The sequence below is a fragment of the Takifugu rubripes genome, chromosome 3 (assembly GCF_901000725.2).
Source record: "Takifugu rubripes chromosome 3, fTakRub1.2, whole genome shotgun sequence".
Lineage (NCBI taxonomy): Eukaryota > Metazoa > Chordata > Actinopteri > Tetraodontiformes > Tetraodontidae > Takifugu > Takifugu rubripes.
The window spans coordinates 17,353,633-17,381,038 of NC_042287.1; the positions used below are offsets into that span (position 1 = coordinate 17,353,633).

Sequence of the window (27,406 nt, forward strand, 5' to 3'; positions counted from 1 at the left end):
ATGGGTGAATGGGTGATGGGTGAATGGGTGAGTGGGTAATGGGTGAATGGGTGATGGGTGAATGGGTGATGGGTGATGGGTGAATGGGTGATGGGTGATGGGTGATGGGTGAGTGGGTGAATGGGTGATGGGTGAATGGGTGAGTGGGTAATGGGTGAGTGGGTGAATGGGTGAGTGGGTGATGAGTGAATGGGTGATGCGTGAATGGGTGAGTGGGTGATGGGTGAGTGGGTGAATGGGTGAGTGGGTGAATGGGTGAACGGGTGAGTGGGTGAATGGGTGATGGGTGAACGGGTGAGTGGGTGAGTGGGTGATGAGTGAGTGGGTGATGATGGTGGGTGTGAGCAGCTGTGGGTGAGTGGGCGTGGCAGGAGTGGGCGGTCCCTGTGAGCGTGAGGCCACAGACGTCAGTATTTAGCCTGAGCCGATCACATTCGTGCACCTCCATCAATAATGTCGATAGTGTTCCATGAGACGTGATGTTGCACCTTCAGGACTAGTTTGTAGCTTCATTCTTACTATTGCTGTGAAACTATTTAAGTATTTTTCAAATGTTGGTTTAATAGTGTTTAATATATTTATTCATTTGTGCTGTGATATTTTTGTTGGCCTATTTATTGTTCCTTCTGTTTATTTATATTATTTAAAAATTTTACCTAAAGATTTTAAAATGGTGATCAAGAGGATGGAAGCGTTTCCTCTACTGTTGAACAAAGAGGAAATATTTTAAGATATCAACTATGAATTGTTTTATATATTTTATTTATTTAAAAAAACACTGGGATGTTTTTAAGTGCAAATATTTTGTAACTGAAAGTTTTTTAATAATTTTCTAAAGCTTTTTGTGCTTCTGTTTATATGATTTCTTTTATTTTCACAAACCTTTGAGTAAATTGCAATACTCCGTTAATATTAAGCTGCACATTATTTGCTATTTATTTGGTGAAGAAGAACAAAGTGATGGTGAATATTTATTTTGTATCGTCTGTGTTAATGACTGTGTGTGAATTAGTCTTTAAGTTGCTCTTGAATAAAAGGTGACCTGCAGTAAACGTCCATCGGAGCCTTTGGAACTTTTACACCAGGTGACTTCAACAGTCATGAAATTAAGCAGGTAAAAGTAGGCGGAGCCACAACGGCACCTTCAGAGTGAGATAAAATGCTTCATTTCCAGCGTGGGGGGGGTCTCAGTAAAGGAGGCACAAACCGCTGTCGTTTACTCCTTTTAATGGTTAAAAAAATACTTCTTTGCGCAAAGAGACAAAATTCGTCGCCGTCTGCCGAGGAAACGAGGACCCAAAACAATGATGGCCACCGCGTGACGAAGGTGGAATAAGATGAGGTAAATGTTTGTGAGTAAAACAAAAAGGCACAATTTACAATCCATTATGCCTCAAATTCACAATAATAATAATAATAATAATAATAATAATAATAATAATAATAATAATAATAATATAAACAGAACAACAATAATAACAATAATACCATCAATACAACTGGGCAAAAAATCTGCAACAACCCAAAAATACAGATCAGTTGTATAATACAAGGCAATGCTGCCTGGGGGGCCCTCAGGTGTCTGTAGTCTCCACCCCCACACCTGAGGAGGGGCCTGTGGGGCCCCTCAGGTGTCTGTAGTCTCCGCCCCCCCAGCCCCACACCCGAGGAGGGGCCTGTGGAGCCCCTCAGGTGTCTGTAGTCTCCGCCCCCACACCTGAGGAGGGGCCTGTGGGGCCCCTCAGGTGTCTGTAGTCTCCGCCCCCCCAGCCCCACACCCGAGGAGGGGCCTGTGGAGCCCCTCAGGTGTCTGTAGTCTCCGCCCCCCCAGCCCCACACCCGAGGAGGGGCCTGTGGAGCCCCTCAGGTGTCTGTAGTCTCCGCCCCCCCAGCCCCACACCCGAGGAGGGGCCTGTGGGGCCCCTCAGGTGTCTGTACAGTCTCTGCCCCCCCCCCCCCGGCCCTCAGTGCACCGGCCCCCAACTATCTGACCACTAAACACGACACGCACAGCTTGGAGGGCCCGATGCAGTCGTCGTGGCAGAAGGCGCCGCAGCCCTGGCACATGATCATGGCTTTGAGGCGGCAGGAGCATTTGAGCGCCACCTCCTCGGCGGCGCTGTCGGCGAAGGCCTGGATGCTGAGGCCGCCCTGGCGGGGGCGCAGCTGGAGCACGCCGTCCGCCAGGCTCCGAGAGAAACCGCCATTATCCACGACGGACACGTTGGCTGTGTAGCTCAGTCCGCCGCCGCCCCCCCCCTTGGGCAGCTTCCCGTACAGGAAGGGCAGCGAGGAGGCGGGGGAGGGCGAAGGGGAGGACGAGGACGGCGAGGTGGAGGAGTAGGACACTTTGTTGTGCTCCTTCTTTGCCATCCTGGCCAAAGTCATTTCCATGTTCAGGAGCCCCTCCATCGCCCCCCCACACAGGTAACTGTCCATGGAGCTCCCAGGTTCCTTTTTGGGAATGTGCAGGGGTTTAATGGGGGCGGATTTGGCAAGCGCCTGGCAGGGGGGGCGCACCGTGGCCTCACTCTTGACTGGGGGTCCAGGAGACAGCCGTTGCTGGTGATTCGGGGGAGGAGCGGCTTGCGGGGACCTCCAGGTTATCTTCACAGGTGGGGCAACTTCGGTGGGGCAGGGGTCCCCGTGAGGAGGGGAGGGGCCATCGGGCATTGTACGCTGCAGCCGGTCCGGCGTGGCCCCCTGGGAGGGCTGAGGTCCATGCAAGTCTGTTATGGCCACGGACTCCAGGCCGGTCTGAGAGTTCAGCTCTGACTTGTTTCTGTATGCTGGCGATGAAGAGGAGGATGAGGAGAAGGGGGGGAGGGGCGTGATGACCGGCACGGCCCCGGGGGGCTGCTGGGTCTGATACCGGGCTGCAGCTGGGATCTCCGGGCGGCCTGTGGGAGATGTGCTGCTCAGGTCTGGACTTGAGGTCTGGGCCGAAGCATCGGGATGGTTTGGTGCCACGGTCCTGGTGCCCGCGGGCCTGAGGCCCGGCACGCGGCTGATCTCCAGCCTGTTTGCAGAGTGTGGGGGCAGAACCTTCTCCAGGGGCAGACTACCCTGCAGCAGCTGGGTGACCAGAGGGTTGTTGGCCTCCACAGTAGACACGGGTCTGGCCGGACCAGACGCTCCTCTGGGTTTCAGATCTACTTGAATCGGCTCGTCGGCGTGTCGGGAGACCCTGCACCCGTCTCCAGGCTCTGTCTTGACCACAACGTTGGTGTCCCTCAGCCCCTGTGGAGGGGCCTGGTGGTCCTGGGACTGGGGGAAACAGGGCTGAATGACACTGTGACCCTGACGACCAGACGTGTGGGCCTGGATGACGGGCTGCTGGTTATGAGGAGGGGGGCTGCAAATGACCAACTGGCCGCTTCTCTGGTTGCTTCTCTGGGGTCCCCAGTCCTGGTCCAGGTGGTCCTCCTGACCTTCATTCTCACAATCAGAAGCAGTTTCAGTGGAGTCACTGTGTGTCCCTCCATCGTCATCTTTGTCCACTGCAGAGTGTTGTGAAGAGCGTGGCCCCACGTGGGGTTTCTCCTGGGGGTCCACATGCTGGGAGCTGTGCTGGATGACCCCGCCCAGGCCAGACTCCTTCTCCAGGACTTGATCTTTGCTCTGACAGGCCAGGGTATGAATAACATCAACGCCCTGAGCCCCGAACCTGGGAAGGGAATCAGGGATGGAGGTGGGAACCAGTGGGGGCTTCCCAGACACGCGCTCGGTCCCCTCAGGGGGGGGCTTTTGGGTAGACTCGGGCAGAGAGTCGGGCCGTGGAGAAATGGGGCCAGTTGATTTGTCTGCAAGTCCTTCAGAGGAGGTCTGAGTGCTGGCGGACGCTGCCTGTACTTCCCCAGCCGATTCTGAACATTCAGCCGGTTCCTCCAGAGGGGACGTGGGGGTCCGTGGGGGGTCCAGGGACAGTGTTGTTGAGGTGGTGGATGGGGAGGGAGACGAGTGTTGCTCTGGGTCTACATTGGGACGCTGTAGTTGTGTTCCAGACGAATTAGCGTCCGAAGACGATCCCTGCTCCTCCATCCGACCACCTCCCCTTCTTCCTCCTCCTCCTCCTCCTCCTCCTCCGGGCTCGATAGGTCCCGGATGCTCTTGTGCTCGTCGTCCACTGCTGCTATCCGGTACCCCAGCAGCAGGCCGCACCCGGACCCCTGACGGTGGTGGCCCGTCTCCAGCGGCCGCAACAGCAGCAGCGGCCTCGCGCTGGGCGCGGGCTTGCTGGGCGCGGGCTTTGATGTCCGCCAGTGTGCGGGCGCCCCCCGTCCCCGGCCGCCGCGACCCCTCCCCCGGCGGCACGATGCGGGGACAGATCTGATACGTGGGGTGTCCTTTGACCCAGGGAGGTTTGATTCTGGACAGTTGAATCTGAAGAGAGAGGAGAGACATTGATGAGGCACAAGTAAGAACCGAGGACAAAGGCTCCAAACGCAGCAGCTCTGATGCAGCTAAGAACGTTCCATCTGCTGCTAGATTAGACATTTTAACAACAACATTTCACCAAGCGCGTGCTTCTCACCCGGATCGGCGGCACCCTGGGCTCTTCTGTTGTCGGCTGCGGCTTCTCTGAACTGACACCGTCAATTGTGGTACGAAAGGACTGACGGTCGTCAAGCCGCGGCCTCTTTTCGGGGAAGGTCTGGGACTCCTCCGGTCTCCTCTTCTGGTCCTTGAGCTGAGAGCTGGGCGCAGGGGTGGAGGCGGGGCTGGCGGAGGGGCTGCTCTCCCGGCTGCTGGTGGCCGTTCCGCCAGTGATGGAGGTGGCCACAGAAGCGGCGTCGTCCAAGGGATCGACCGCGACCGCCACACTGGAGGACGCGGAGGAGGATGAAGAGGAGTCCAGGCCCGTGGCAAACGCTCCCTGTCTGTCAGAGGGCGAGGAGGGCGAGGATGCAGGTGAAGATGTAGATGAAGAGGAGGAGGAGGAGGAGGACGGGGAGGATGTTGAAGCCAATATGGGCGTGGCCTCCTCCGGTAGCAGGCAAACGGGTACTTCCTGCTCTTCGTTGGCGCTGGTGGAGGCGGGGCTGGGACTTGGGCTCGGGGTGGGAGTAGGGGTGGGGGTGGGAGGTGGCACCGTGACTGGCTCCGGGGTGGGCGTGGCCTTTGGCTCCCCACCGACACTCTCGGGCGGGATCTCCACGCCGTCCTCAGCCTGCAGCACCACCTCGCCCTGCACCACGGTGCCGTCGGCCGTGGGCGAGCCCACAGACACGGAGGACATCTCCAACGTGGCGCCGGCCTCGGCTGCTTCCGTGGCCTGCAGGGTGGAGGTGGTGGCCTTGCAGCGGCTCCGGCGGGCCCTGCGGCGAAGGTCGGCCCGCGTGCGTCTCCTCATCCTTCCGTCTCTCCTCCGTCGACCCACGCTGCGCCTCTTGGGGGTGACGCTCCTGACCACACCCACCTCGCTGTCCAGAACAGTGGCGGAAACTTCGCTGGCATCGCTCATGGTCAGTTTCAGAGACTCCTCCTTGGTCAGGCCCGATCTACACACAAACACACCCATGTCTGTCTGTGCATCGCCGTTACCATGGTAACGCTCAAATGGCGCTCCTACACTAATATTCTGAGTGGACTGAGCCCCCCCCCGAGGAGCTCAACTTACTTCTGTCCATGGTACTCCTCAAAAAACTTCTCCTTCCACACTTCCACTTTCTTCTCTTTCTCCATCTCTTGTCGGAAGCGCACCTGCATCTCGTGTGTGAATTCACCTACAGATCAAAGAGATCAAAGCCGTTAAGTCTACCCAGATCAAAACAAAGGGATGGAACCTGCTCCGGAGGTTCTGGGCTGACGGGGCAGCGTACCCTCCGCCAGCCTCTCCTTCCAGCTCTGGGAGGCGTGGGTGAAGAACTCATTGTTGAGGGCTGAGCTGCTCAGCCTGGCCATCCCATCAGGCCCGATCTGTGAGGACAGAGTCACTGAAGGTAAAACCGTTCTGCAGACACACCGGCACCGAGCCGCCTGTGGGGGTCCTACCTGTCGGTCCACCTCGGGCAGCAGCTGCAGCAGCTGCTGCTGGGACTGTGGAGGAAAAGCAGCAAAGGTGCGCACGTTGATGAGCGCTCGGATGTTAGTGTTGACCAGGATGGAACCGGGCGTCTCGAAGTCCACGTCCAGCCCTCCACGGTTCCTCTTCATGGGTCCTGTCACAGAACAAACAGGCGTGACTCTCCTCCTCCTGGCGTTCATGGGCCACGCCCCCGCGGGGCGGCGTACCTGGGGGGACATGTTCTCCGTTGACTTTAAGGGGGGTGAGGACAACCCGGGGCATCATTACGGCCTTCTTCCTCTGTCTCCCTGACTGGAAGAGCAGAAGCAGGTTTGTTACGTCCATGCTCAGAAACAGTGGCGGAACAGTGCTGGAGCCCCCACAGTCCCCCTGGGGGGTCCCTGCTGGCACGCTGACCTGTCTGGAGCGGCTCAGTCTGGTCTGGGTGTGCTGGGTCTCTGTGCGCCCCTGCTGTCCCGCGGCCCTGCTGAGGCGGGTCTGGGGCTGGCTGCTGCAGGGCGCCGGCGGTTCCGTGGAACAGGAGGCGCTGGACGAGCTCTCATCCACCGAAGCTTCAGAGGAAGGACACAGGCGGTTATTGCACGCAGGCGTCCCGCAGGGCTGCCTCTGACACCAGCTAACACACACCGTCGTTGTCGCCACTGGCCGTGGCCGTGGTCTCGCTGGAGTCGCAGCTCTCCTGCTCGGCCGCCTCGGTGGGCGCCACGGGCGGCGGCGCCGACCCAGAGGTGCTGCTGCTGGACGCGGGTGTGCTGCTGCTGCCCGTCGCCTCCGCTGGCGTCTCCGGCTCCGGCGCCGTCTTTGTCCACTGCAGAGCGTTTTTCTGCAGAGCGAGACGGATCAGTTATTCCTATGCAACTGGTTATGGCGGTATGGTCACTGGTTCGGGTGGTTCTGTCTTGACCCAGGAGCACAGAGAGCAGGTGGAGGACGTCCTGGATCAGCGTTCTGGACCCTGGGTGTACCCGAGTGTAATTAGCCGTCGGCGTGCTCGGACAGTCGGGTCAGTACCTTCAGAGTGAACAGGCTCATCCGTCCCGGCAGCTTGAAGAAGATGCTGTTCTTGACTCGATCTCCTCGGACCTGAGAGTGCAGCATGGTGACCAGGCAGGCCAGAGGAGCCGTCCCACTGCAGACACACACAGACGCTCAGGCCCTGCTGGTGGGCCGCGGTACTGCAGCTTCCAAAGCTTTACAGCCGCTCGGCAGCACAAGATATAAACTCTCAAAACAAGATATAAACTCTCAAAACCAGATATAAACTCTCAAACCCAGATCTGTCAGACCAGACCAGCAGCGTCCCAGCTTACCTCCTGTGTGGCGCAGCAGCCGTGCAGCAGCAGCCGGTCATGAGGAGAGAAAGAACAAGAGTCTGACAGCTGATCAGACAAAACCAAGAGTCAGTGAGATGTTGGTGAGCAGCAGTGGTTCCTCTGGACTGAAGAGCAGCTCAGACTGATCAGCTCTGCTGCGCTCTTCACGCCGCGTGACTCATCTGGTCTGGAGGTCAGAGGTCGTGGTCACAGCAGACCACTGATCAACGCTGCTGCAGCCCCTCAGTTCAGAGCCAACAGGAAACGGTGGTAGTCCTGGGCCACAGCACTACTGTGTGTGTGTGTGTGTGTGTGTGTGTGTGTGTGTGTGTGTGTGTGTGTGTGTGTCTCTGACCTCATCTCCTTCAGCCCTTTGGTCTGGATAACGTGCAGAATCTGTTTGGGAGTCATGGGAGCATCTGAGAAATTCTCCAGGACCTGGAGGAGAAAACAGCCCATAAATCTCTTCTTCTTCTTCTTCTTCTTTCATCTCAACGCTACCGAAACGTCTTTAAGCTGCTTGTTTGGGGATTTTCAGCTCACAACACTTCTGACTGGTGAGTTTACATCAAGCCATTTTATTTTTTTATTCTGGTCGTCATGGAAACGCAGCTCTTTTTGAAAACCTCCCAAAATGCAGAAATATTTAACCACTGATATCAAATCAGCCGTAAACTGTGATTTTCTCGTTTATACCGTTTAAAGACGTCATTTGTTGCGTCTCTGGAGGTTTAAATATATTTTTGGTCATTATTTAGAACCTATAACTTCAGTATTTCCCTCACTAGACCTCCCCTCTGAAGGGTCCCACATGTGAGACGGTGCTGGACGCCTGCTGCTTCTGCTCGGGACTCGAACCTGCAGCCGTCGGTCAGTCGTGTCTGCTAACAGGCTGCAGCGGGACACCTGGGCCAGGACACCTGGGCCAGGACACCTGGGCCAGGACACATGGGTCAGGACACATGAGCGGGACACCTGGGCCAGGACACATGAGCGGGACACCTGGGCCAGGACACATGGGTCAGGACACATGAGCGGGACACCTGGGCCAGGACACATGGGCCAGGACACATGAGCGGGACACCTGGGCCAGGACACATGAGCAGCAGGACACCTGGGCCAGGACACATGAGCAGCAGGACACCTGGGCCAGGACACATGAGCAGCAGGACACCTGGGCCAGGACACATGAGCAGGACACCTGGGCCAGGACACCTGGGCCAGGACACCTGGGCCAGGACACATGAGCGGGACACCTGGGCCAGGACACCTGGGCCAGGACACATGAGCGGGACACCTGGGCCAGGACACATGAGCGGGACACCTGGGCCAGGACACATGGGTCAGGACACATGAGCGGGACACCTGGGCCAGGACACATGGGCCAGGACACATGGGTCAGGACACATGAGCGGGACACCTGGGCCAGGACACATGGGTCAGGACACATGAGCGGGACACCTGGGCCAGGACACATGAGCGGGACACCTGGGCCAGGACACATGGGTCAGGACACATGAGCGGGACACCTGGGCCAGGACACATGGGCCAGGACACATGGGTCAGGACACATGAGCGGGACACCTGGGCCAGGACACATGGGTCAGGACACATGAGCGGGACACCTGGGCCAGGACACATGGGCGGGACACCTGGGCCAGGACACATGAGCGGGACACCTGGGCCAGGACACATGGGCCAGGACACATGAGCGGGACACATGGGCCAGGACACATGGGTCAGGACACATGGGCCAGGACACCTGGGCCAGGACACATGGGTCAGGACACATGAGCGGGACACCTGGGCCAGGACACATGAGCGGGACACCTGGGCCAGGACACATGGGTCAGGACACATGAGCGGGACACCTGGGCCAGGACACATGGGCCAGGACACATGAGCGGGACACCTGGGCCAGGACACATGAGCAGCAGGACACCTGGGCCAGGACACATGAGCAGCAGGACACCTGGGCCAGGACACTCGCCGTCCAGGTCCACGTCCATTCTGGCCAAATCTCCGCTGGTTTCACTTGTCCGCGACTTAATTTATCGGCTCCAGGTATCTACCCGGACCCCCCCACCCCATCCCGCTGGCTAACTGAGCATTTCATGTAACTCAAGGCAAATTCAAAAAAGGAACAATGGTGGTGGCTCGGCTATCAGGACAGAGACGTGAGCCAGGAGCACCGGGGCTGGCCGGGTCTCCTCACACAGGCCGTGGTGAATATCGATGGAGACAACAACCGTTAGCTGCTGGCTAAGCTAATGTTAGCTTGCGCTGTGGTCAACAATATTAGCCGGAATTATGCGGCGTTGGTGTTAAAGGAGTGTGGTGCGGTTATCTAGACCACATTTCACCGACAACTCAATCATATATTGAACATAAACATGCCGCTGGAGCATAATACACCATCGGTTGGCCCGATATTTAGCCTAAAGCTCGCTATCCTCCTGCCTAGCAAACAAAGAGCTGAGGCTACGAGGAGGACGTTAGCGTGCTAGGCAGCGTTAGCTTGCTGCGTAGGCTTTTCCGTCCAACTAAAACAGACCCGTCTTTATATCAAAAGCAGCCTCTTGTCGCCGGGAACTCTGTGAAACGCGAGCCGCTCGCGGGCTCCGCGGGAGCGGGCGCAGTGACCGGCCGAGAGCCGAGCGGACGGCGGTCGTGAGCAGAATCCCCAAACACAACAACACACCTGAACACACGAGCCCATGAAGGCATCACGAGCAGCCATCGGCGGCGTTTACCATGCGAGCCGCTTCAGCCCAGGTGCGCTCCTTCTTCCGCTTCTGCTTGTCCTTCATGGCGGCGCTGCGGTCCTCGTTCGCCTGCGGAGCCTCTACAAAGCGACCTCGACGCGCTGGCGGTGGGGCGAAATGGCGAAGGGCTCCCGGCGGGTCTGGGAGGCTGGCGGAGTCGCTGCGGTGCTGGCTGCGGGGTGCGGGGCCTCTCCGCCGTACAACGAGCTGCGCGCCGGGCGTGCGTGCGTGTGGACCGCGGGTCTGCGGGGCTCCGAGCTGCTGCAGGACAAGCCTCCGTGGAACGCAACGAGGGGGTCAAAGGTCAGCGCCTCCGCAGGAACGCAAACATCTGAACACGCGCATCACAGCCGCCTGGTGAACGAGACCCCTCCCAGCAGCGCGAGGTTCGCGGAACATCCGGGACGGTGCGTGACCACGCGGGAGGTGTTGGAGGCGACTCACGCACCTTCTGACCACGCTCAGGGACACGCGCCTGAGGGATCACGTCCCTCCCGCCTGGATCACCTGGGTTTCTCACCTGTGCGCGAGTCACCGATACAAACCAGGTGTGACGGGGCTTTTCGAGCCCGTCCAGCTCAGACGTTCTACTAGAGAACCTGCAGAGGCGTCGGCCGAGACGCTGCTGAAGGTTCTGGGTTCTGCTCCTCGGCTCCAGGGGCTTTTCTCTTTGGGTTCCATCCAGGTCCAAAGACACCTCAGGTGTGTCTGCTCACGCAGCCGGTCCTGCTGAGGACAGCGAGCCAGAACCCACGTAGCCACGGGTTCTCCTGCTGGTTCTACTACAGGTTCTCCCACTGGTTCTACTACAGGTTCTCTTACGGGTTCTCCTGCTGGTTCTCCCACTGGTTCTACTATAGGTTCTACTACTGGTTCTACTATAGGTTCTCCTACTGGTTCTACTACTGGTTCTACTACAGGTTCTCCCACTGGTTCTACTATAGGTTCTCCTACTGGTTCTACTACAGGTTCTCCCACTGGTTCTACTATAGGTTCTCCTACTGGTTGTACTACAGGTTCTCCCACTGGTTCTACTATAGGTTCTCCTACTGGTTCTACTACAGGTTCTCCCACTGGTTCTCCTATAGGTTCTACTACAGGTTCTCCTACTGGTTCTACTACAGGTTCTCCCACTGGTTCTACTACTGGTTCTACTACAGGTTCTCCCACTGGTTCTACTGTAGGTTCTCCTACTGGTTCTACTACTGGTTCTACTACAGGTTCTCCCACTGGTTCTACTATAGGTTCTACTACAGGTTCTCCCACTGGTTCTACTACAGGTTCTCCCACTGGTTCTACTGTAGGTTCTCCTACTGGTTCTACTACAGGTTCTCCCACTGGTTCTACTATAGGTTCTACTACAGGTTCTCCTACTGGTTCTACTACAGGTTCTCCCACTGGTTCTACTACTGGTTCTACTACAGGTTCTCCCACTGGTTCTACTATAGGTTCTCCTACTGGTTCTACTACAGGTTCTCCCACTGGTTCTACTATAGGTTCTCCTACTGGTTCTACTACAGGTTCTCCCACTGGTTCTACTATAGGTTCTACTACAGGTTCTCCCACTGGTTCTACTACTGGTTCTACTACAGGTTCTCCCACTGGTTCTACTATAGGTTCTACTACAGGTTCTCCCACTGGTTCTACTACAGGTTCTCCCACTGGTTCTACTGTAGGTTCTCCTACTGGTTCTACTACAGGTTCTCCTACTGGTTCTACTACAGGTTCTCCCACTGGTTCTACTACAGGTTCTCTTACTGGTTCTACTATAGGTTCTCCTACTGGTTCTCTACTGGTTCTGGTTAGAACCAAGTCAGCTTTGAAGGTTCTGGCCAGGCTTTAGAAATGAACATTTATTCAAAGACGGGTGACCTCTGGGCGGAACCGGACCCGAACACTCGGGCCAGTCCAGGCGGCTGAAAGTCAACTGGTTTTGGGGAGCTTCCACTGGCGGTGACGTCACTCTCCCAGAATGCATGGCTCCCAGCGCGGCGCCACCAGTCCGGCCCGGACTGAGACAAACACCGCTCAACTCTTCCAAAAATGTCCATCTGGACCCGGAACCGAGGCTGGACGGGGACTTGGTGCGAGGCCCACTCGGTGAGTAGCGTGTGTTCGGTGTGGGTGAGGCCGGGCCGGAGTTTGAGCCAGTTGGGGAACATTTGCGGAGTTAGCCGCAACTCCGGTCCAACTCCGCGGAGCCACATCTTTTGTTTTTTGCGCTTTTAAGGCGGCGCACAGACCCGCAAAGTTCACGCACACTCGCTGCAGCCTCCGTTCACGCCGTCGTGCGGTCGGAAAGCGGGGCAGCACCACCGCAACCGGCCCAGCAACACGGCCAGCTTCGCCTCCGCCGCCGACTTTTGTGCGCTCCGCTCGGCTAGCAGAGAAACTTAGCCCCGGTGTGGACGCGACCCCCGTCCCGCTGCCGCAGCCCCCCAGGCGGCTACAGTCCGCCCGGAGGCGCCCAGGCTGCGCGTTACTGCCCGGCTTTAGATGCGACCCCTGAAGTGACCCAAAGTGTCCGAAACCGTCAACTTCTAAACTGGGCTCCATGCTGAGGACCCACAAGATGGCACTGCAGCCCCGGGCCCGGCCCCCGGCCCCGGGCCCCGCAGCAGCCTGGGCTCCGCTTCTCCGTCGGAGCCGCCTAATTCACGAACCCCCCCTGAATGAAAATGAAGCTGCATCAAGGATTCATTCCTACAGGGATTGTAGAACCTAGACAAATGTCTGGTCCCCCACCAGACCCGGTCTGACCTGGGTCTGGACCTCCATCAGACCTGGTCAGACCGGGTCTGATCTGGTCTGGTCCTCCATCAGACTCAGTCTGACCCGGTCTGGTCCTCCATCAGACCCGGTCTGAGCCGGTCTGGTCCTCCATCAGACCCGGTCTGGTCCTCCATCAGACCCGGTCTGACCCAGATCAGCTCCAGCTGCTTTACATGACCAAGACTTCCCGATAAATAAATAATTGTTATAATAAACGTTATAATAAACGTTATAATAATCGTTATAATAAACGTTATAATAAACGTTATAATAAACGTTATAATAATCGTTATAATAAACGTTAACAACTGTCAGCAGATGAGCTCCAGCTGTGTTTTCCTCTCGTTTCTTCCTCCTGGCTTCAGAAGACCTGGATGAAGCCCCGGGTCTGTTCGGACCTTCCTGGCTGACTGTGTTTCTGTCCTGCAGGTCTGCGGAGGTTCTGACCCGCTTCCTCTGTGACTGCTGAATACTGACGCCGACCCGAGCCCACACAGAGCTCTTCTCAGGGACACACAGATCCAGTCAGAGCTTCCCAAGCTCCTCGTCTCCGCAGCCCTTTCGGGGTTGCTATGGCAGCTGCTGTCGCCCGGACCCAGAGCTGGACACAGGCTGCCTCAGTCGGGCAGCACAGGCCGCCAGTCATCGCCACAAAAGCCCGCCACACCGTCAACGAGCAGCACTTGGACGTCCTTGGAGCACGCTAACGAGCCCCGGGTGTTCTGATGGTCGGGAGGATCCTCATGAGTCTTGTCTGTGTCTGCTCAGGCTCTTGGCCCGTGTCCCCGTGTGGCGGTAGAGCCGCCGCTGTTCCGTCTGTCCCGCCATGTTCCACCAGCAGGACCATCTGAAGAGCCAGCTGCAGGACGGCCCCCCCCCCCCAGCCGCCAGCTCTTCCACTGCCAGGAGTGTGGGAAGCAGTACAACACCCAGCTGGGCTACAGGCGCCACGTGGTGGCGGCCCACGGGGGCGGCGCCGCCGTGCCCTGTCCAGAGGGGGCGCCATCGCTGCTGGAGCACCTCGGCAGCCACATCGACCGACCGCCGCCGTCCGAGGTGGGCGCCAACGCCGCCGTGCCCGTGAGAGAGCGCAAGTACTCGTGTGAGAGGTGCGACCCGCCGTTTTTATACTCGCAAGGACGTGAGGCGCCACGCCGTCGTGCACACGGGGCCGCCGGGACTTCCTGTGCCCGCGCTGCGCGCAGCGCTTCGGCCGCAGGGATCACCTGACCCGTCACCTGAAGAAGAGCCACGCCCAGGAGGCGGGGCTGATGCCCCCCTGCACGCCCATGGCTGCCGCCGCCCCTGCCCCCGCCCCCCAGTGCCCAGTGAAGGAGGAGCCTAGTCCCGTTAACGCGGACATTAGCACGGTCCCCAAGGGACACGATGGACACCCTACTCCAGGGACATGTACAACTCCTACCCATGGCCAACCCGGTCCCTGGACTGGGCCCCCCCTCACGGCCTCATGCAGGGCTCCCTGGCCCCCAGCATGAGCGTGGGGCGCCACATGACCCCCCAGTCCCACCACCACCACCTGCAGCCCCCCGGGACGCCGCAGCAGCCGCAGGCGCCGCAGCCCTACAGCAACGTGAGCCGGTACCAGCATGGATCTACCTCATACCCACGTGCTGAAGTGGACAGTTTCCTGCTGGACCTGCAGAGCGCCCCCCCCACCTCACCTGAGTGCGGCCAACTCCTCTGCCTCGTCCTCTGCCTCCCCCCAGCGTGAAGTGCTGGGTGAAGGGGTGGGGGGCAGCGGCGACCCCCACCTGCTGTCCAGGAGTCCTGCGAATCGCCTCCGCTGAGCTGTCCTGCACCACGAACATGGACCTGGGGCCCCTGCTGGGATCTTGCCCTTCAGCCTGCCCCCCTACAGCCCCCACAATGGGGATGGGTGGGTTGGTGATGAGCTACCCCCCTGCGACCACCAGCAGTTCATCTCCATCCCCCTCCACCGGGCTGTCCTCCCAGCCTCCAGGGCCCTTTCCCTTTCTTCAGCCCCCCAGGCTCATGTGGCCCAGGGCCCCGGGGGCCAACACCACAGCCAGCTACCTCAGTCGTACAACAGCCCTGCGATGAGCAGCTCCAGCGCTCTAACCTCACTACTACCCAGGCCTTTCAGCAGTGATGAAGAGATGCGCTCTTCTTCTTCTCACTCCCGCGCGTAGCGCCAGTGCTAACGATGCTAAGCTAGTTATTTCTATGAACACAACACATCACCTCATCGATATTACCTCATTATTTAATTAGCAAGCGTGACCCTTTTGAAGCAAATGCAGATGTCATTGCAACCAAATGGGAGAAATCCTCTTCAGTCCATGCACTTGAGCCCCCCCCCCCCCCCCCCCCCCCCCCCCCCAGGAGTTTGGTGTTGACTGTTACAGGAGTCTTTGAACGCATCACGCGTGCATTAACCTGAAACTGACTCGGTCTCCATACGATGAGCACCGACGGCGGCCGTGAGGAGGCCGCGGCGTCTGCTGAGGGCGGCGGCGGCGAAGCTGCCCCCCCCCCCCCCCCCCCCCCGGGAACATCAGTGAAGTTTAGCAAAGTTCTCAGTTTCAGCAGCTGTTGAGATTTTAGCGTTCCTGATTTGAGCTGCAGTTTCCAGCCAGCAGGTAGTTTTTCCTCTTTTATTAGCATTAATAGTTGAAAAGGCACTTAGGTTTTATTTTAATTAGGATTTTAAACCGTTCAGGCGTGATGGGACTTCATGTTCCACTGGATCATGTGTCGCCAGTGGAACCAGCTCCCCCCCCCCCCCCCCGCCCCCCCGGCCAGGCTACTGACCTCAGAGCTGCTCAGGTGTCCAGACGGAAGCTTTACTTCAGGCTTGGTGATGATGGGATGGTCTTCAGGAGGAGCCTCCATCCAACACCTGCAACTGGTTCCTGCAACATGAAGCACCTGAAGCTCTGAGGAAGTCCCCAGATAAGCTGAGAGAACCAGAACCAGAACCTTTTCTGTCCTCACTATAAGGAACACATAAAGCACTTTGCGGTATGGTGAGCGTTGCTACCAGATCCCCCTGATCCACCAGATCCCCCTGGTCCACCTGATCCCCCTGGTCCACCTGATCCCCCCGGTCCACCTGGTCCACCTGATCCCCCCCGTTCCACCTGGTCCACCAGATCCCCCTGATCCACCAGATCCCCCTGGTCCACCTGTTCCACCTGATCCCCCCGGTCCATCTGGTTCACCAGATCCCCCTGATCCACCAGATCCCCCTGGTCCACCTGGTCCACCTGATCCCCCCGGTCCACCTGATCCCCCCGGTCCACCTGGTCCACCTGATCCCCCCCGTTCCACCTGGTCCACCAGATCCCCCTGATCCACCAGATCCACCTGGTCCACCTGATCCCCCCCGGTCCACCTGGTTCACCAGATCCCCCTGATCCACCAGATCCCCCTGGTCCACCTGGTCCACCTGATCCCCCCGGTCCACCAGATCCACCTGGTCCACCTGATCCCCCCGGTCCACCTGGTCCACCTGATCCCCCCCGTTCCACCTGGTCCACCAGATCCCCCTGATCCACCTGGTCCACCTGATCCCCCCGGTCCACCAGATCCCCCCGGTCCACCTGATCCACCAGATCCCCCCGGTCCACCTGATCCCCCTGATCCACCAGGACCTCTCTGTTTCTGCTCTTCCTGACCTTAGCAACAACAGGAAGCTTCATAATTCCAACCTTTCCAGAGCACTTGAGGACACGAGACGCTGCGCTGCCGCCGGTCCTGAGACGATGTGGCGCCGGGTGACACAACAGGTTCCACCCCCCCTCACACACACACACACACACACACACACACACACACACACTCTGGCCTCCTCTCTGCTGTAAGCATCTCAGGAAACGTAGAGCTGGGGAGTAATAATGTTTGATAGAGGCCTCCGCTGCAGTGGACAGACGAAGGACACGTGGACGCGTCTATGGGGACTGAAGGACGACAGCTGGCTGGTCGGGGGCGACCGCTTCCGCCTCACGCCACCGTCTGATGCTGGATCCAAGCTCCAGAGTGTTGCACCAATGTCTTAAATGCTACTGCCGAGCCTCTGAAGAGTGTCTGACCTCTCGACAGGGTTGAAGCACTTAACCACATTTGATCTGTTCCTCCAACCACGTAGAATCGTGGCTTTTTCTTTCATTTCTATTTACTTGTAGTTATTTTTGGCTCCTATTTGTGCCATTAGTTTGAAAGTATAAAAGTAGATTTTTTTTATGAATCTAAACTCTTTATTTAGCATCAGATATTGGCATTATAATTCAAACTTTCTACCTCTACTTTGACATATATCTTTCTGCAAAAGAGAAATAATTAGACATAGTTTTAACGTGTAATTAGGCAGTTTTTACCACTGTTGAGTTCAACTTTGAAGGACCAGGTACACACATATCTCAGTGGTGTATTGTTCTTTATTCTTGCCTTTAATGGTGTTTTTACTTACTTACTACCTCAGAAGAGACAGGAGACTGTCGATCTAACTGCAGAAATGTCTGTGTAGAGTTTTATTTTTGTCAGAAGAAGCACATGTACTTTGTAGTCCCGTAGTTTTTTACTGTAAGCTCAGAACAGAATCCCGCGTGTACATATCGGCTCTGCCTCTTCGGTCTGGAATGGGACGTCGGTTCAGTCTCCTCCGCTCTCCATTTACACATCCTTCAATGGGAATTGCCCAGGAAGTGCTGACACGTTGGACCGGTTCTGGTTCCGGTTCCGGTTCCGGAGCCTTTGCTAGCTGACGCTGCTCTATTATTGGCCTCTTCACCACAACAGCTGCAGCTGAAGGTTAAACTTCACGTGGAGTCATTCCAGACTGAATGTAGAGACAGAAGGTGACGAGCAGAAATCTGGGCTTATTTGGTCACTACAGTGGGTCAGTACTGACGTTTGTCTGCATCTGGGTCGGCTCAGAACCACTACAGCTGCAGCTTTCCCCCCCTTTCTCTTAGAGGAGTTTTTGTGTTTGTATCATCACTTCATAGATTAGAGGAAGAATTGTCATTTTTCTGATTGTCTGGGTAAAAGATAATACAAAATAAATGATTTAGTTTTCCACTGTGTCCAAGCTGCTTTGTCCTGGGACACGTCCAGGCATCAGGACGGCGAGGGTAACGGCCGCGGGACGCTCCCCCCCCCGATGACTGGACGTGTCCACAAACCCAAACGTGGCGTCGCACCTCTGGGGGTGTCACAAAGGTACGACCACATCGCTGCAGCACAGGTGTGGGGGGAGCACCTGGATGGAGACGGGGGGCCGGAACCATAGAGGGTGTGGTTCCACATGTCAGACCAGAAGAGGAGCGATCAAAACGTTTGTGGAGGCAGCAGCATTTCTGAAGATGGTTATTCTGGGATAGAATGCAGGCGGGTCAGCAGCAGCCCATACATACCATAATGTACATATGGAGTGATAGAAGACTGACAGCCAAGGTGTAAGGCGTCCACAGATGGTGGCGTTGGAGGTCTGGAGTAATTAAGAGAGTAATTAACTATAATCATAATCAAAACTATAAATGTGTTCAGGAAAGCTGGAAAAACCACTCCAGGAAAAGATGAAATCACTTCTGCAGTTTAGATAATGTAGTGTTTAAAGTAGAAGAGCCAAGTCTGCCAGAGCCCAAAAGCTCCAACATCTGAAGACAATTCTATGGAGACACGATTAAAGAAAGGTTGAATTATTATTTAGAAACCAGAGAAGAATTAAAGAGATCAGAAGTAACTTATAGTAAAGCACCGTTAAGAAGGCGTGGACGGTGGGGAACATGTCCTCCACTGTCCCAACAAATGCTCAAAAGAAACAAGATACCATTTTACAGAGTTATCGGGGAGAAATTCAGAGGATGTTGTATTTAGGGCGATTTTTAGAAGTAACGGGGCCTCGTGGTCAGATTTAGGCCCGAGGATCCTCCAGTCCAGGAGGTGGCGGTACTGCACCCGCGAGCGGTTGGTGACGCCACAAAAACAGAAGAAGAAGAAGAGGGGTCGCTTTTTGTGTTGGATACTGTTGTTTCCTGACGGAGGATTTACGCCGGTGCACTGCGAGATGTTATCGCGATACTTGCCTACCTGGTAAGGTCGGTGCTGTCGACGCGAGCGGGTCCTTTCCAGCCCAGAGTCGGTCCGTCCAAACTTGGACTATTAAATCCAAGGTCAATAATAGATTTTGGACGTCGTTTGTGATTCTGACCGAGTCTATGCGATCGGAATTACGGCTGAAATCAAATTTAATGACATTCGCCATCGCTTGAACTCCGTGACGCCCCTTAGCTTAGCATAGTTAGCAGCATAGCAAGGTTGGATCAGTCGGTTCAGGTATTTCTACAACCCGATCAAGATGCAAAAGGATCATTTGTGAGGAAAGACCCCCATTCACGGTGAGTAACTTAAATAAAACCCAGCTTTTGTCTCATCCTTGTGAGGAAAATTTAGCATGTTGATGAGCTTTTCTGTCCACACGAGTTGAAAAGAGGCTCGTTTGTTGGCTCAGTGTCCCCCAGCTCGCATTCAGCATTTTAGAGCATTTCATGTCGTTACAATAAAACGGCACTAAATTAAGAATAAGATGATTATGCACTCTAATAGCAGAAAACACACATACACACACGTCTGCTGGACAGAAGCAACTTAATAAAATGAAATGTTAACTTTTCCATAAATCTGACCGCTGTCAGTTACCGTCAACACTTTGTGCCCTAACTTCACCTTTAAGAGGGTGATCACTTTATTGGAGCGTCTCATTCCTCTGCCCAGTGCCATGTCTCTGGTGTTCTCTCGACCCAATACCAACGCACTCCACGGAAAGAAGGATAAGAGACTGATGGCGGAGGTGAACGCGTCGCCACTCAAGCATTTCGTCACTGCAAAGAAGAAAATCAACGGGATCTTTGAACAGCTGAGCGGCTACATCAAGGAGAGCGCCTCCTTCCTGGAAGGTGACGTTTCTCAGTTCCATTAATAAGAGAACATCTCACCAGGCAGACTGCCATGAAGATCTGTTCCAAAAGCTCCAGACACTCAGAAAGGATCTTTACATACCAGATACTCACAAGAATGACGAGCTGGACCCGGTCACCACAGAGGAGCAGGTTCAGGAGGTCTGTGGCTACCTGGCCAAGGTTGCTGGGATCGGAGAGGTTCTGGCCCGCAGGCATATGAAGGTGGTCTTCTTTGGGAGGTACGACCGTCAATTCCATTGACTTCCTGCTGTCTCTGTCCTCAGTGTCCTCATTGTGGGGAGGACTTGTGCTCAAATGTTCTGAGACGGTCCCACATTTGTTCTGTAGGACGAGCAATGGGAAGAGCTCGGTGATCAACGCGATGCTGTGTGACAAGGTTCTGCCGTCCGGGATCGGACACACTACCAACTGCTTCCTGAGGGTGGAGGGCACCGACGGCAACGAGGCCTTCATCCTCACAGAAGGCTCCGAGGAGAGGAAGAGCATCAAGGTGTTGGTCACATGCTTCTGTAGCTCACGGTTCAGCCCGGCTCCTCTGGGCTCCCAGAGAAGATGGACCTAAGGGGACAGGGACAGGGACGGGTCCTCCATCCTCCACTCCTGTTGTGTGTTTGTGTGTGTTTGCAGACCGTCAACCAGCTGGCTCATGCTCTCCATCAGGACGAGGACCTGGACGCCGGCAGTCTGGTCTGTGTCATGTGGCCTAAAGCCAAGTGTGCCCTGCTCAGGGATGATCTGGTTCTGGTGGACAGGTCCGAGCCGCGATCCAAATCAACAAATGCCCCGTTTGTTTCCTGGTGTCACCAGCGTGTGTGTTTCCTCCTGCAGCCCAGGAATCGACGTCACCACAGAACTGGACAGCTGGATCGACAACTTCTGCCTGGATGCTGATGTCTTTGTTCTGGTGGCCAACTCGGAGTCCACGCTGATGCAGACGGTGAGCCCGGCAGCCCGGCTGCGCTCGTGCGCTGGGGGAAAGGTTTGACTGTCGCACCCTGTCTGTCCAGGAAAAGTCCTTTTTCCACAAGGTCAACGAGCGGCTCTCCAGCCCCAACATCTTCATCCTCAACAACCGCTGGGACGCCTCGGCCTCAGAGCCCGAGTACATGGAGGAGGTGAGTGTGCAGCACCTTTGACCTCGGAACCTTTGACCCAACGTCTGCGAACGGGCTGTGGTTGCTGTGTCAGGTCCGTCGGCAGCACATGGACCGATGCTCCAACTTCCTGGTGGACGAGCTGGGCGTGGTGGACCGGGCTCAGGCCGGCGATCGCATTTTTTTCGTGTCTGCCAAAGAAGTTCTTCAGGCCCGTGTGCAGAAAGCTCAGGGAATGCCTGAAGGAGGTGAGCATGCCAGAACCATGCCGGGCTCAGAAGGTCCGGTTTAAAGGCTCCACAGAGGAGGAGCATCACCTGTCCTGCCGTCTGCTTTCAGGTGGAGCTCTGGCTGAAGGCTTTCAAGCCAGAATGTTTGAATTCCAGAACTTTGAGAGACGGTTTGAGGTAAGAAAATGTCACCCTGTGGGCCGGGTCTGGGGCCGGGCCGGGTCGGGCCAGCGGACTCACGGAGCTGCTGCTTGCAGGAATGCATCTCTCAGTCGGCCGTGAAGACCAAGTTTGAGCAGCACACCGTGAGAGCCAAGCAGATCTCTGAAGCCCTGCGCCACATCATGGACTCGGTCCACATCGCAGCACAGGAGCAGAGGTGAGAGGGCAAGACGGGCGAGTAGAGGGGCGGACGGGCGCGTAGAGGGGCGGACGGGCGCGTAGAGGGGCCGGACGGGCGCGTAGAGGGGCAGGACGGGCGCTTAGAGGGGCCGGACGGGCGCTTAGAGGGGCCGGACGGGCGCGTAGAGGGGCCGGACGGGCGCTTAGAGGGGCCGGACGGGCGCTTAGAGGGGCCGGACGGGCGCTTAGAGGGGCCGGACGGGCGCTTAGAGGGGCCGGACGGGCGCGTAGAGGGGCAGGACGGGCGCGTAGAGGGCAGGACGGGCGCGTAGAGGGGCCGCGTAGAGGGCAGGACGGGCGGACGGGCGCGTAGAGGGCAGGACGGGCTCGTAGAGGGCAGGACGGCGCGTAGAGGGCAGGACGGGCTCGTAGAGGGCAGGACGGGCGCGTAGAGGGCAGGACGGGCGCGTAGAGGGGCCGGACGGGCGCTTAGAGGGGCAGGACGGGCGCTTAGAGGGGCAGGACGGGCGAGTAGAGGGCAGGACGGGCGCGTAGAGGGGCAGGACGGGCGAGTAGAGGGCAGGACGGGCGCGTAGAGGGGCAGGACGGGCGCGTAGAGGGCAGGACGGGCGCGTAGAGGGCAGGACGGGCGCGTAGAGGGCAGGACGGGCGCGTAGAGGGGCAGGACGGGCGAGTAGAGGGGCAGGACGGGCGCGTAGAGGGGCAGGACGGGCGCGTAGAGGGGCAGGACGGGCGCGTAGAGGGGCAGGACGGGCGCGTAGAGGGCAGGACGGGCGCGTAGAGGGCCGGACGGGCGCTTAGAGGGCAGGACGGGCGTAGAGGGCCGGACGGGCGCGTAGAGGGGCAGGACGGGCGTAGAGGGCAGGACGGGCGTAGAGGGGCAGGACGGGCGTAGAGGGCAGGACGGGCGTAGAGGGGCAGGACGGGCGTAGAGGGGCGATGAGCCTCCTCTGAACTCTGTGGTTTTCCAGACTCTACTGTCACGAGACCAAGGAGGAGCGCCAGGACCGCCTGGAGTTCATAGACAAGCAGTTGGACCTGTTGACGGTGGAGTGCAAGGCCAAGATCAGGAAGATCACAGAGGAAGTGGAGAAAGAGGTGAACCTGAGCTTCAGGGGCCACAGACGAGCTTTTCCCAGATGAGCTAACGACCCGTCTGCTTGGCTGGTGTCTCAGGTGTCCAACGCCATGGGCGGAGGAGATCAGGAAGCTCAATGTGGCTGGTGGATGACTTCCACATGGAATTTCACACCCATCATCTGTGGTGCTCAAAGTCTACAAGAACGTAAGTTTGCCCTCGTCTCCAGGGTTCTCGGTGTCCTCATCACACATAGCGGCTCAGCCTGGAGGCCTCCAGGTCTTCTGGAGCGAGGTCCTCGGTTCAGACTGGAGCCAGTGTTGGACACACAGCAGGACCAAATACAGGACAGAGCTCCACCTTTATCCTGTGTTGTGTAAGAACTGTTGGGCCATCACGTTCTTGTTGAACTTTGGAGCCTCTGATATGGAGCACAGCCAGAAACCCTCCCTGGATTAGCACCTGTGGCAAAGCTCAGAACAGCCTGAGCTCCAAACCCAGCAGGTCAGTAGCTGGAGCCACAGCTGACCGGAGGATTAACAGGTATTATTAGCAAGGCTCCTCAGTGTCCCAGGGCCTCCTCCAACAACCGTCTGGACTGCCTGTTGGGTTCTGCACTAGAACATCAAACCCACATGACAGTTCTTCATCACTAAAGTCTGAGCGTATGCAGAAGTTAGCCAGTTACTGTGGGTCAGCTGTCAGAAATGACCCCCTGACCAGCCTTCTACCACCATGGTTCCTCCTTTTAGGAGCTCCACCGGCACGTGGAGGAGGGGCTGGGCAAGAACATGTCGGAGAGGTGCTCCACCTCCATCACCAGTTCTCTGCAGGCCACACAAAGCGACATGATCGGTAAGACTCGCCCGGCTCCTCTCTGTCCACATGAAGGTCCTGATCCAAACCCAGACTCTGCAGGTGGGTATGGACGTTAGCGAGGAGCTCAGTGTTCCTGACAGGGTTCCTGTTGTTTGGCTCCATCTTTAGAGGGTCTGAAGCCTCTGCTGCCACATCCAGTGCGCGAGCAGGTGGACAAGCTGGTCCCTCGCCAGTGCTTCAGCCTCAGCTACGACCTGGCCTGCGACAAGCTGTGCAGCGACTTCCAGGAGGACATCGGCTTCCACTTCTCCCTGGGCTGGACCATGCTGGTCAACCGCTTCCTGGGGCCCAAGAACACTCGCCGAGCTCTCATGGGCTACAGCGACCAGGTGAGATCTTGGTGTGTGGGTGCGTCAGCGGGTCTGTGTGATGAGGTCATTTCCTGTCTGACACTGGAGCTGTGCCCCCCCCCCCCCCCCCCCCCCCCCCCGCAGGTGCCCCGGTCCCTGGCCCTGACCCCCGTCAGCACCAGCATGCCTCCATTCCCACAGAGCTCCGTCACCCAGGAGGAGCTCATGGTCTCCATGGTGACCGGTCTGGCCTCGCTCACATCCCGTACCTCCATGGGAGTCCTCGTGGTTGGAGGCGTGGTGAGCGCACACGCACACACACACACACACACACACACACACACACACACACACACACACACACACACACACACACACGTGCACACACACATGCACACACACACACCACACACACACATGCACTCACACTAACTCATATCCTCACTTGTAGATCAGATGTGTTTTGATGTGTCTCTTTTCTGGATGATGGAGGGATGATGAGGGATGGCAGCTTTATTCAGTGAAGGACTCTGGTCCAGGACCAGGTCCAGGACCAGGAGCCCCTGCTCCAGTCTTGAGATGTTTGCTGTGTGCAGATCTGGAAGGCGGTGGGCTGGCGTCTGATCGCTCTGTCTTTTGGCCCTCTACGGGCTTCCTGTACGTGTACGAGCGGCTCACCTGGACCACCAGGGCCAAGGAGAGGGCCTTCAAGAGGCAGTTCGTGGACTACGCCAGTGAGAAGCTGCAGCTCATCGTCAGCTACACCGGCTCCAACTGCAGCCACCTAGTCCAGCAGTAAGTGAGCTGCTCACCAGCTGGGAGGAACGTTCCCAGGATGGAACCCGTTGAGTTTGTCCCGTTTGTGCTCATCAGGGAGTTGGCGGGAATGTTCGCTCAGCTGTGCCAGCAGGTGGACGTCACCCGGCAGAACCTGGAGGACGAGATCACGGACATGAACAAGAAGATCGAGCTGCTGGACAACCTGCAGAGCAAAGCCAAGCTGCTGCGGTAACGCCCACACACACACACACGCCCCACACACACACACGCGCCCCACACACACACGCGCCCACACACACACACGCCCACACACACACACACACGCGCCCACACACACACGCGCCCACACACACACACACACGCGCCCACACACACACGCGCCCACACACACACACACACGCGCCCACACACACACACGCGCCCACACACACACCCACACACACCCACCCCCCCAGGGCAGCGCTCAGCCCGTGTTTGAAGTGTGTGTGTGTGTGTGTGTTGTCAGGAACAAGGCCGGCTGGCTGGACAGTGAGCTGAACATGTTCACTCAACAGTACCTTCAGCCCAGCAAGTGAACGCCGTCTGAGAGAGAGCGCCACCTACAGGAGCAGGAAGGTGTGGTCCCAGAGCGGGGTGCGTGGGTGCGTGCACGTCTCTCCTCATCATTGACTGTAGCAGCGGCACACGGCTGACACGTGTTTGTGTTCATGTATGTGAGCGGCCACGTCATTTACTCCCTTCATGGTAGAAGAGAAGAGGCTGCTGAAGCTTTCATCAGAGCGCCTGACGTGCACACATCCGTGTTCACGTGCGCACATCCGTGTTCACGTGCACACATCCGTGTTCACGTCACGATTGAGCAGCAGGAGTGAAATCTTTCTTTATTTTGCCCTGAAGCTGAAAAACATCCTGAGCAGCTTCTCAGTCACGCTTGTAGTTGAACATGTGTCCACCAGGGGGCGTAGAAACCAAGCTGGGTCTTCTGAGGTCCCTGGTGAAGATGAGCCTCCTCTTCCTCCCCCCCGTGACAACCTCAGTGTCTTTGTGGAACTTTGCTTTGCACTTTTCAAACATGTAGAGTCATGTGGTTTTATCCAACAAGCTTTAGACCGTGAGTGGCGCCACCGTCCCTCCAGCCCATGTAGGAAGGATAACATGCAGTTACTGCAGCCGGACACAGGGGGCGCTGCAGGCGGGCGGAGGCTCCGCTGAAGACACGACGCACTTTATTCACCTGCTGCAAGAGTTCAGATTGTGTAAATAAATGGGAATAAGCTGCATGTGTGCGTAAAATAAAAGTGATGTTTGTGAGCACTCATCTGGCTCCTTGTTTATTCTCATTTACCACTTTTAATTAAAAAGAATATAAAAGTTGGGACATTAAAGGTGAGAATGATGGATTGTTGTTGCTGTGAAAACGATTTCAGCCGCTCTTAATATCAACCTTCCGCCCAAATACTAATAAATGAGACGAGTGAAACGGGCAAATTTATTTTCTGTGATGTGAGAAGTGAAACGAACGAATAAAGTCGAGGCCGCCGTTTAATTAATAAAATATCAGAATTCAGATTAAAGGAGGAGCTCAGAGGGTCCGAGCTGGTGTTCTGCTGCCGTGAACTCTTTCATGAGGAAAAATATCGATGCGCCACAGAAAATAAGGTAAACAGACGTTTCAAACGTGTGTGAGTGTGTGTGTATTGTGTGTGTGTGTGTGTGTGTGTGTGTGAGTGTGTGTGTGTGTGTGTGAGCTCACACATGTTTAAATCTATGTTTATATTAATTGTATGTTAATTGTTAATTGTATGTTAATTGTTAATTGTATGTTAATTGTTAATTGTATGTTTCCAGTCGTTTTCCTCTCGGCAGCAGCAGCTTTTTACAGCTGAGCCTCTGAACAACAAAGGGAATTCATCTTTGATCCATAAAAGTGAAGATGGTGTCAAACGGGACCATCAGATGTTGTGCAGCTGTTACTGAAGCGCTCATCTTCGTCATCATCTTCATCCTCCTCACAACATCCAGTTTTATCCTGTGAAGAATCGCTGGATGAATGGACGCCTCAGACTTCATCTCCGCAAACAAAATGCATCTTGCATGGTGGCTCTGCGTTGCCGGGGCAACAAAATGGCAACATTGATCCCGGAGGTGCCTTCAGCCTCATGAAGGTCTCATGCTCTGCCCGACTTGTGAGTCCGGCTTGTTCTCCCTCTAATCGCCTGTGAAGGACGACGTTAGCGATGCTTCGGACCGGCGGCGGCGCGGCGGCGAGCAGCAGAAATATCCTGACCATAAGAAATCAGAAATGTCTCCGGAGCCGCCTTCAAGTCTTTGGACCTTGCGTTTCATGTATGTTTCATTCTAAACTTGGTCTTTTCATGTTTACAGAACAAAGGAGGAACATCTGTGGAGACGTGGGCAGGTTCTCCGCAGGTTCTCCGCAGGTTCTTCGCAGGTTCTCCGCAGGTTCTCCGCAGGTTCTTCGCAGGTTCTCCGCAGGTTCTCCGCAGGTTCTCTGCAGGTTCTCTGCAGGTTCTCCGCAGGTTCTCCGCAGGTTCTCCGCAGGTTCTTCGCAGGTTCTCCGCAGGTTCTCCGCAGGTTCTTCGCAGGTTCTCCGCAGGTTCTTCGCAGGTTCTCCGCAGGTTCTCCGCAGGTTCTTCGCAGGTTCTCCGCAGTTCTTCGCAGTTCTCCGCAGGTTCTCCGCAGGTTCCTGGGCTCAGACGGGTGTCGGGACCAGGAATCTGTAGCAAATGACCCCTCTAATCCTGATTACTGAGCTTCTGCCACAGTGGCCAGGACACTCACACGTCCCCTGAGAATGGATGTTGGGAAAAGTATGGAAATATTCTCTTCAT

At 56.6% G+C, this 27,406-nt stretch overlaps 3 protein-coding genes across 6 annotated transcripts; 1 reads left to right on the forward strand and 2 right to left on the reverse strand.

Moving 5' to 3' along the window:
* Window positions 1-1,210: 1,210 nt before the first annotated feature.
* On the reverse strand, window positions 1,211-10,670 carry LOC101071090 (putative Polycomb group protein ASXL1). Of its 2 annotated transcripts, XM_011619777.2 has the most exons (11): window positions 10,095-10,670; window positions 7,696-7,779; window positions 7,040-7,159; window positions 6,656-6,851; window positions 6,425-6,579; window positions 6,235-6,319; window positions 5,995-6,161; window positions 5,823-5,919; window positions 5,621-5,726; window positions 4,535-5,501; window positions 1,211-4,383 (listed from the first exon to the last, which is right to left on the reverse strand). In XM_011619777.2, the coding sequence occupies exons 1-11, from the start codon at window positions 10,149-10,151 to the stop codon at window positions 1,984-1,986; spliced, it is 4,434 nt and encodes a 1,477-aa protein (XP_011618079.2). In that variant the 5' UTR covers window positions 10,152-10,670; the 3' UTR covers window positions 1,211-1,983. The 2 variants fall into 2 exon arrangements, with proteins under 2 accessions (XP_011618079.2, XP_029689168.1); XM_029833308.1 differs by lacking the exons at window positions 7,696-7,779; window positions 10,095-10,670 and adding an exon at window positions 7,339-7,684 and having other exon boundaries at window positions 7,040-7,157.
* A 5,109-nt stretch (window positions 10,671-15,779) lies between these two features.
* LOC115249075 (uncharacterized PE-PGRS family protein PE_PGRS20-like) lies at window positions 15,780-16,631 on the reverse strand. 3 transcript variants are annotated; one of them, XM_029833341.1, is made up of 3 exons: window positions 16,490-16,565; window positions 16,345-16,426; window positions 15,780-16,308 (listed from the first exon to the last, which is right to left on the reverse strand). In XM_029833341.1, exons 1-3 carry the CDS (start codon window positions 16,559-16,561, stop codon window positions 15,854-15,856), a joined length of 609 nt encoding a protein of 202 aa, XP_029689201.1. In that variant the 5' UTR covers window positions 16,562-16,565; the 3' UTR covers window positions 15,780-15,853. The 3 variants fall into 3 exon arrangements, with proteins under 3 accessions (XP_029689201.1, XP_029689199.1, XP_029689200.1); XM_029833339.1 differs by having other exon boundaries at window positions 15,780-16,417; window positions 16,472-16,631; XM_029833340.1 differs by having other exon boundaries at window positions 15,780-16,426.
* A 2,579-nt stretch (window positions 16,632-19,210) lies between these two features.
* On the forward strand, window positions 19,211-25,872 carry LOC101071552 (mitofusin-2). The gene is given in 22 exon segments (XM_029833326.1): window positions 19,211-19,258; window positions 19,635-19,816; window positions 19,923-20,058; window positions 20,168-20,330; window positions 20,468-20,592; window positions 20,669-20,777; window positions 20,848-20,955; window positions 21,029-21,182; window positions 21,274-21,341; window positions 21,422-21,543; window positions 22,499-22,625; window positions 22,704-22,718; window positions 22,720-22,746; window positions 22,748-22,774; window positions 22,777-22,812; window positions 23,358-23,460; window positions 23,593-23,813; window positions 23,919-24,074; window positions 24,371-24,415; window positions 24,418-24,569; window positions 24,648-24,782; window positions 25,060-25,872. Coding segments are annotated over 21 exon segments (2,277 nt in total). The 5' UTR covers window positions 19,211-19,258; window positions 19,635-19,638; the 3' UTR covers window positions 25,130-25,872.
* The last annotated feature ends 1,534 nt before the right edge of the window (window positions 25,873-27,406 follow it).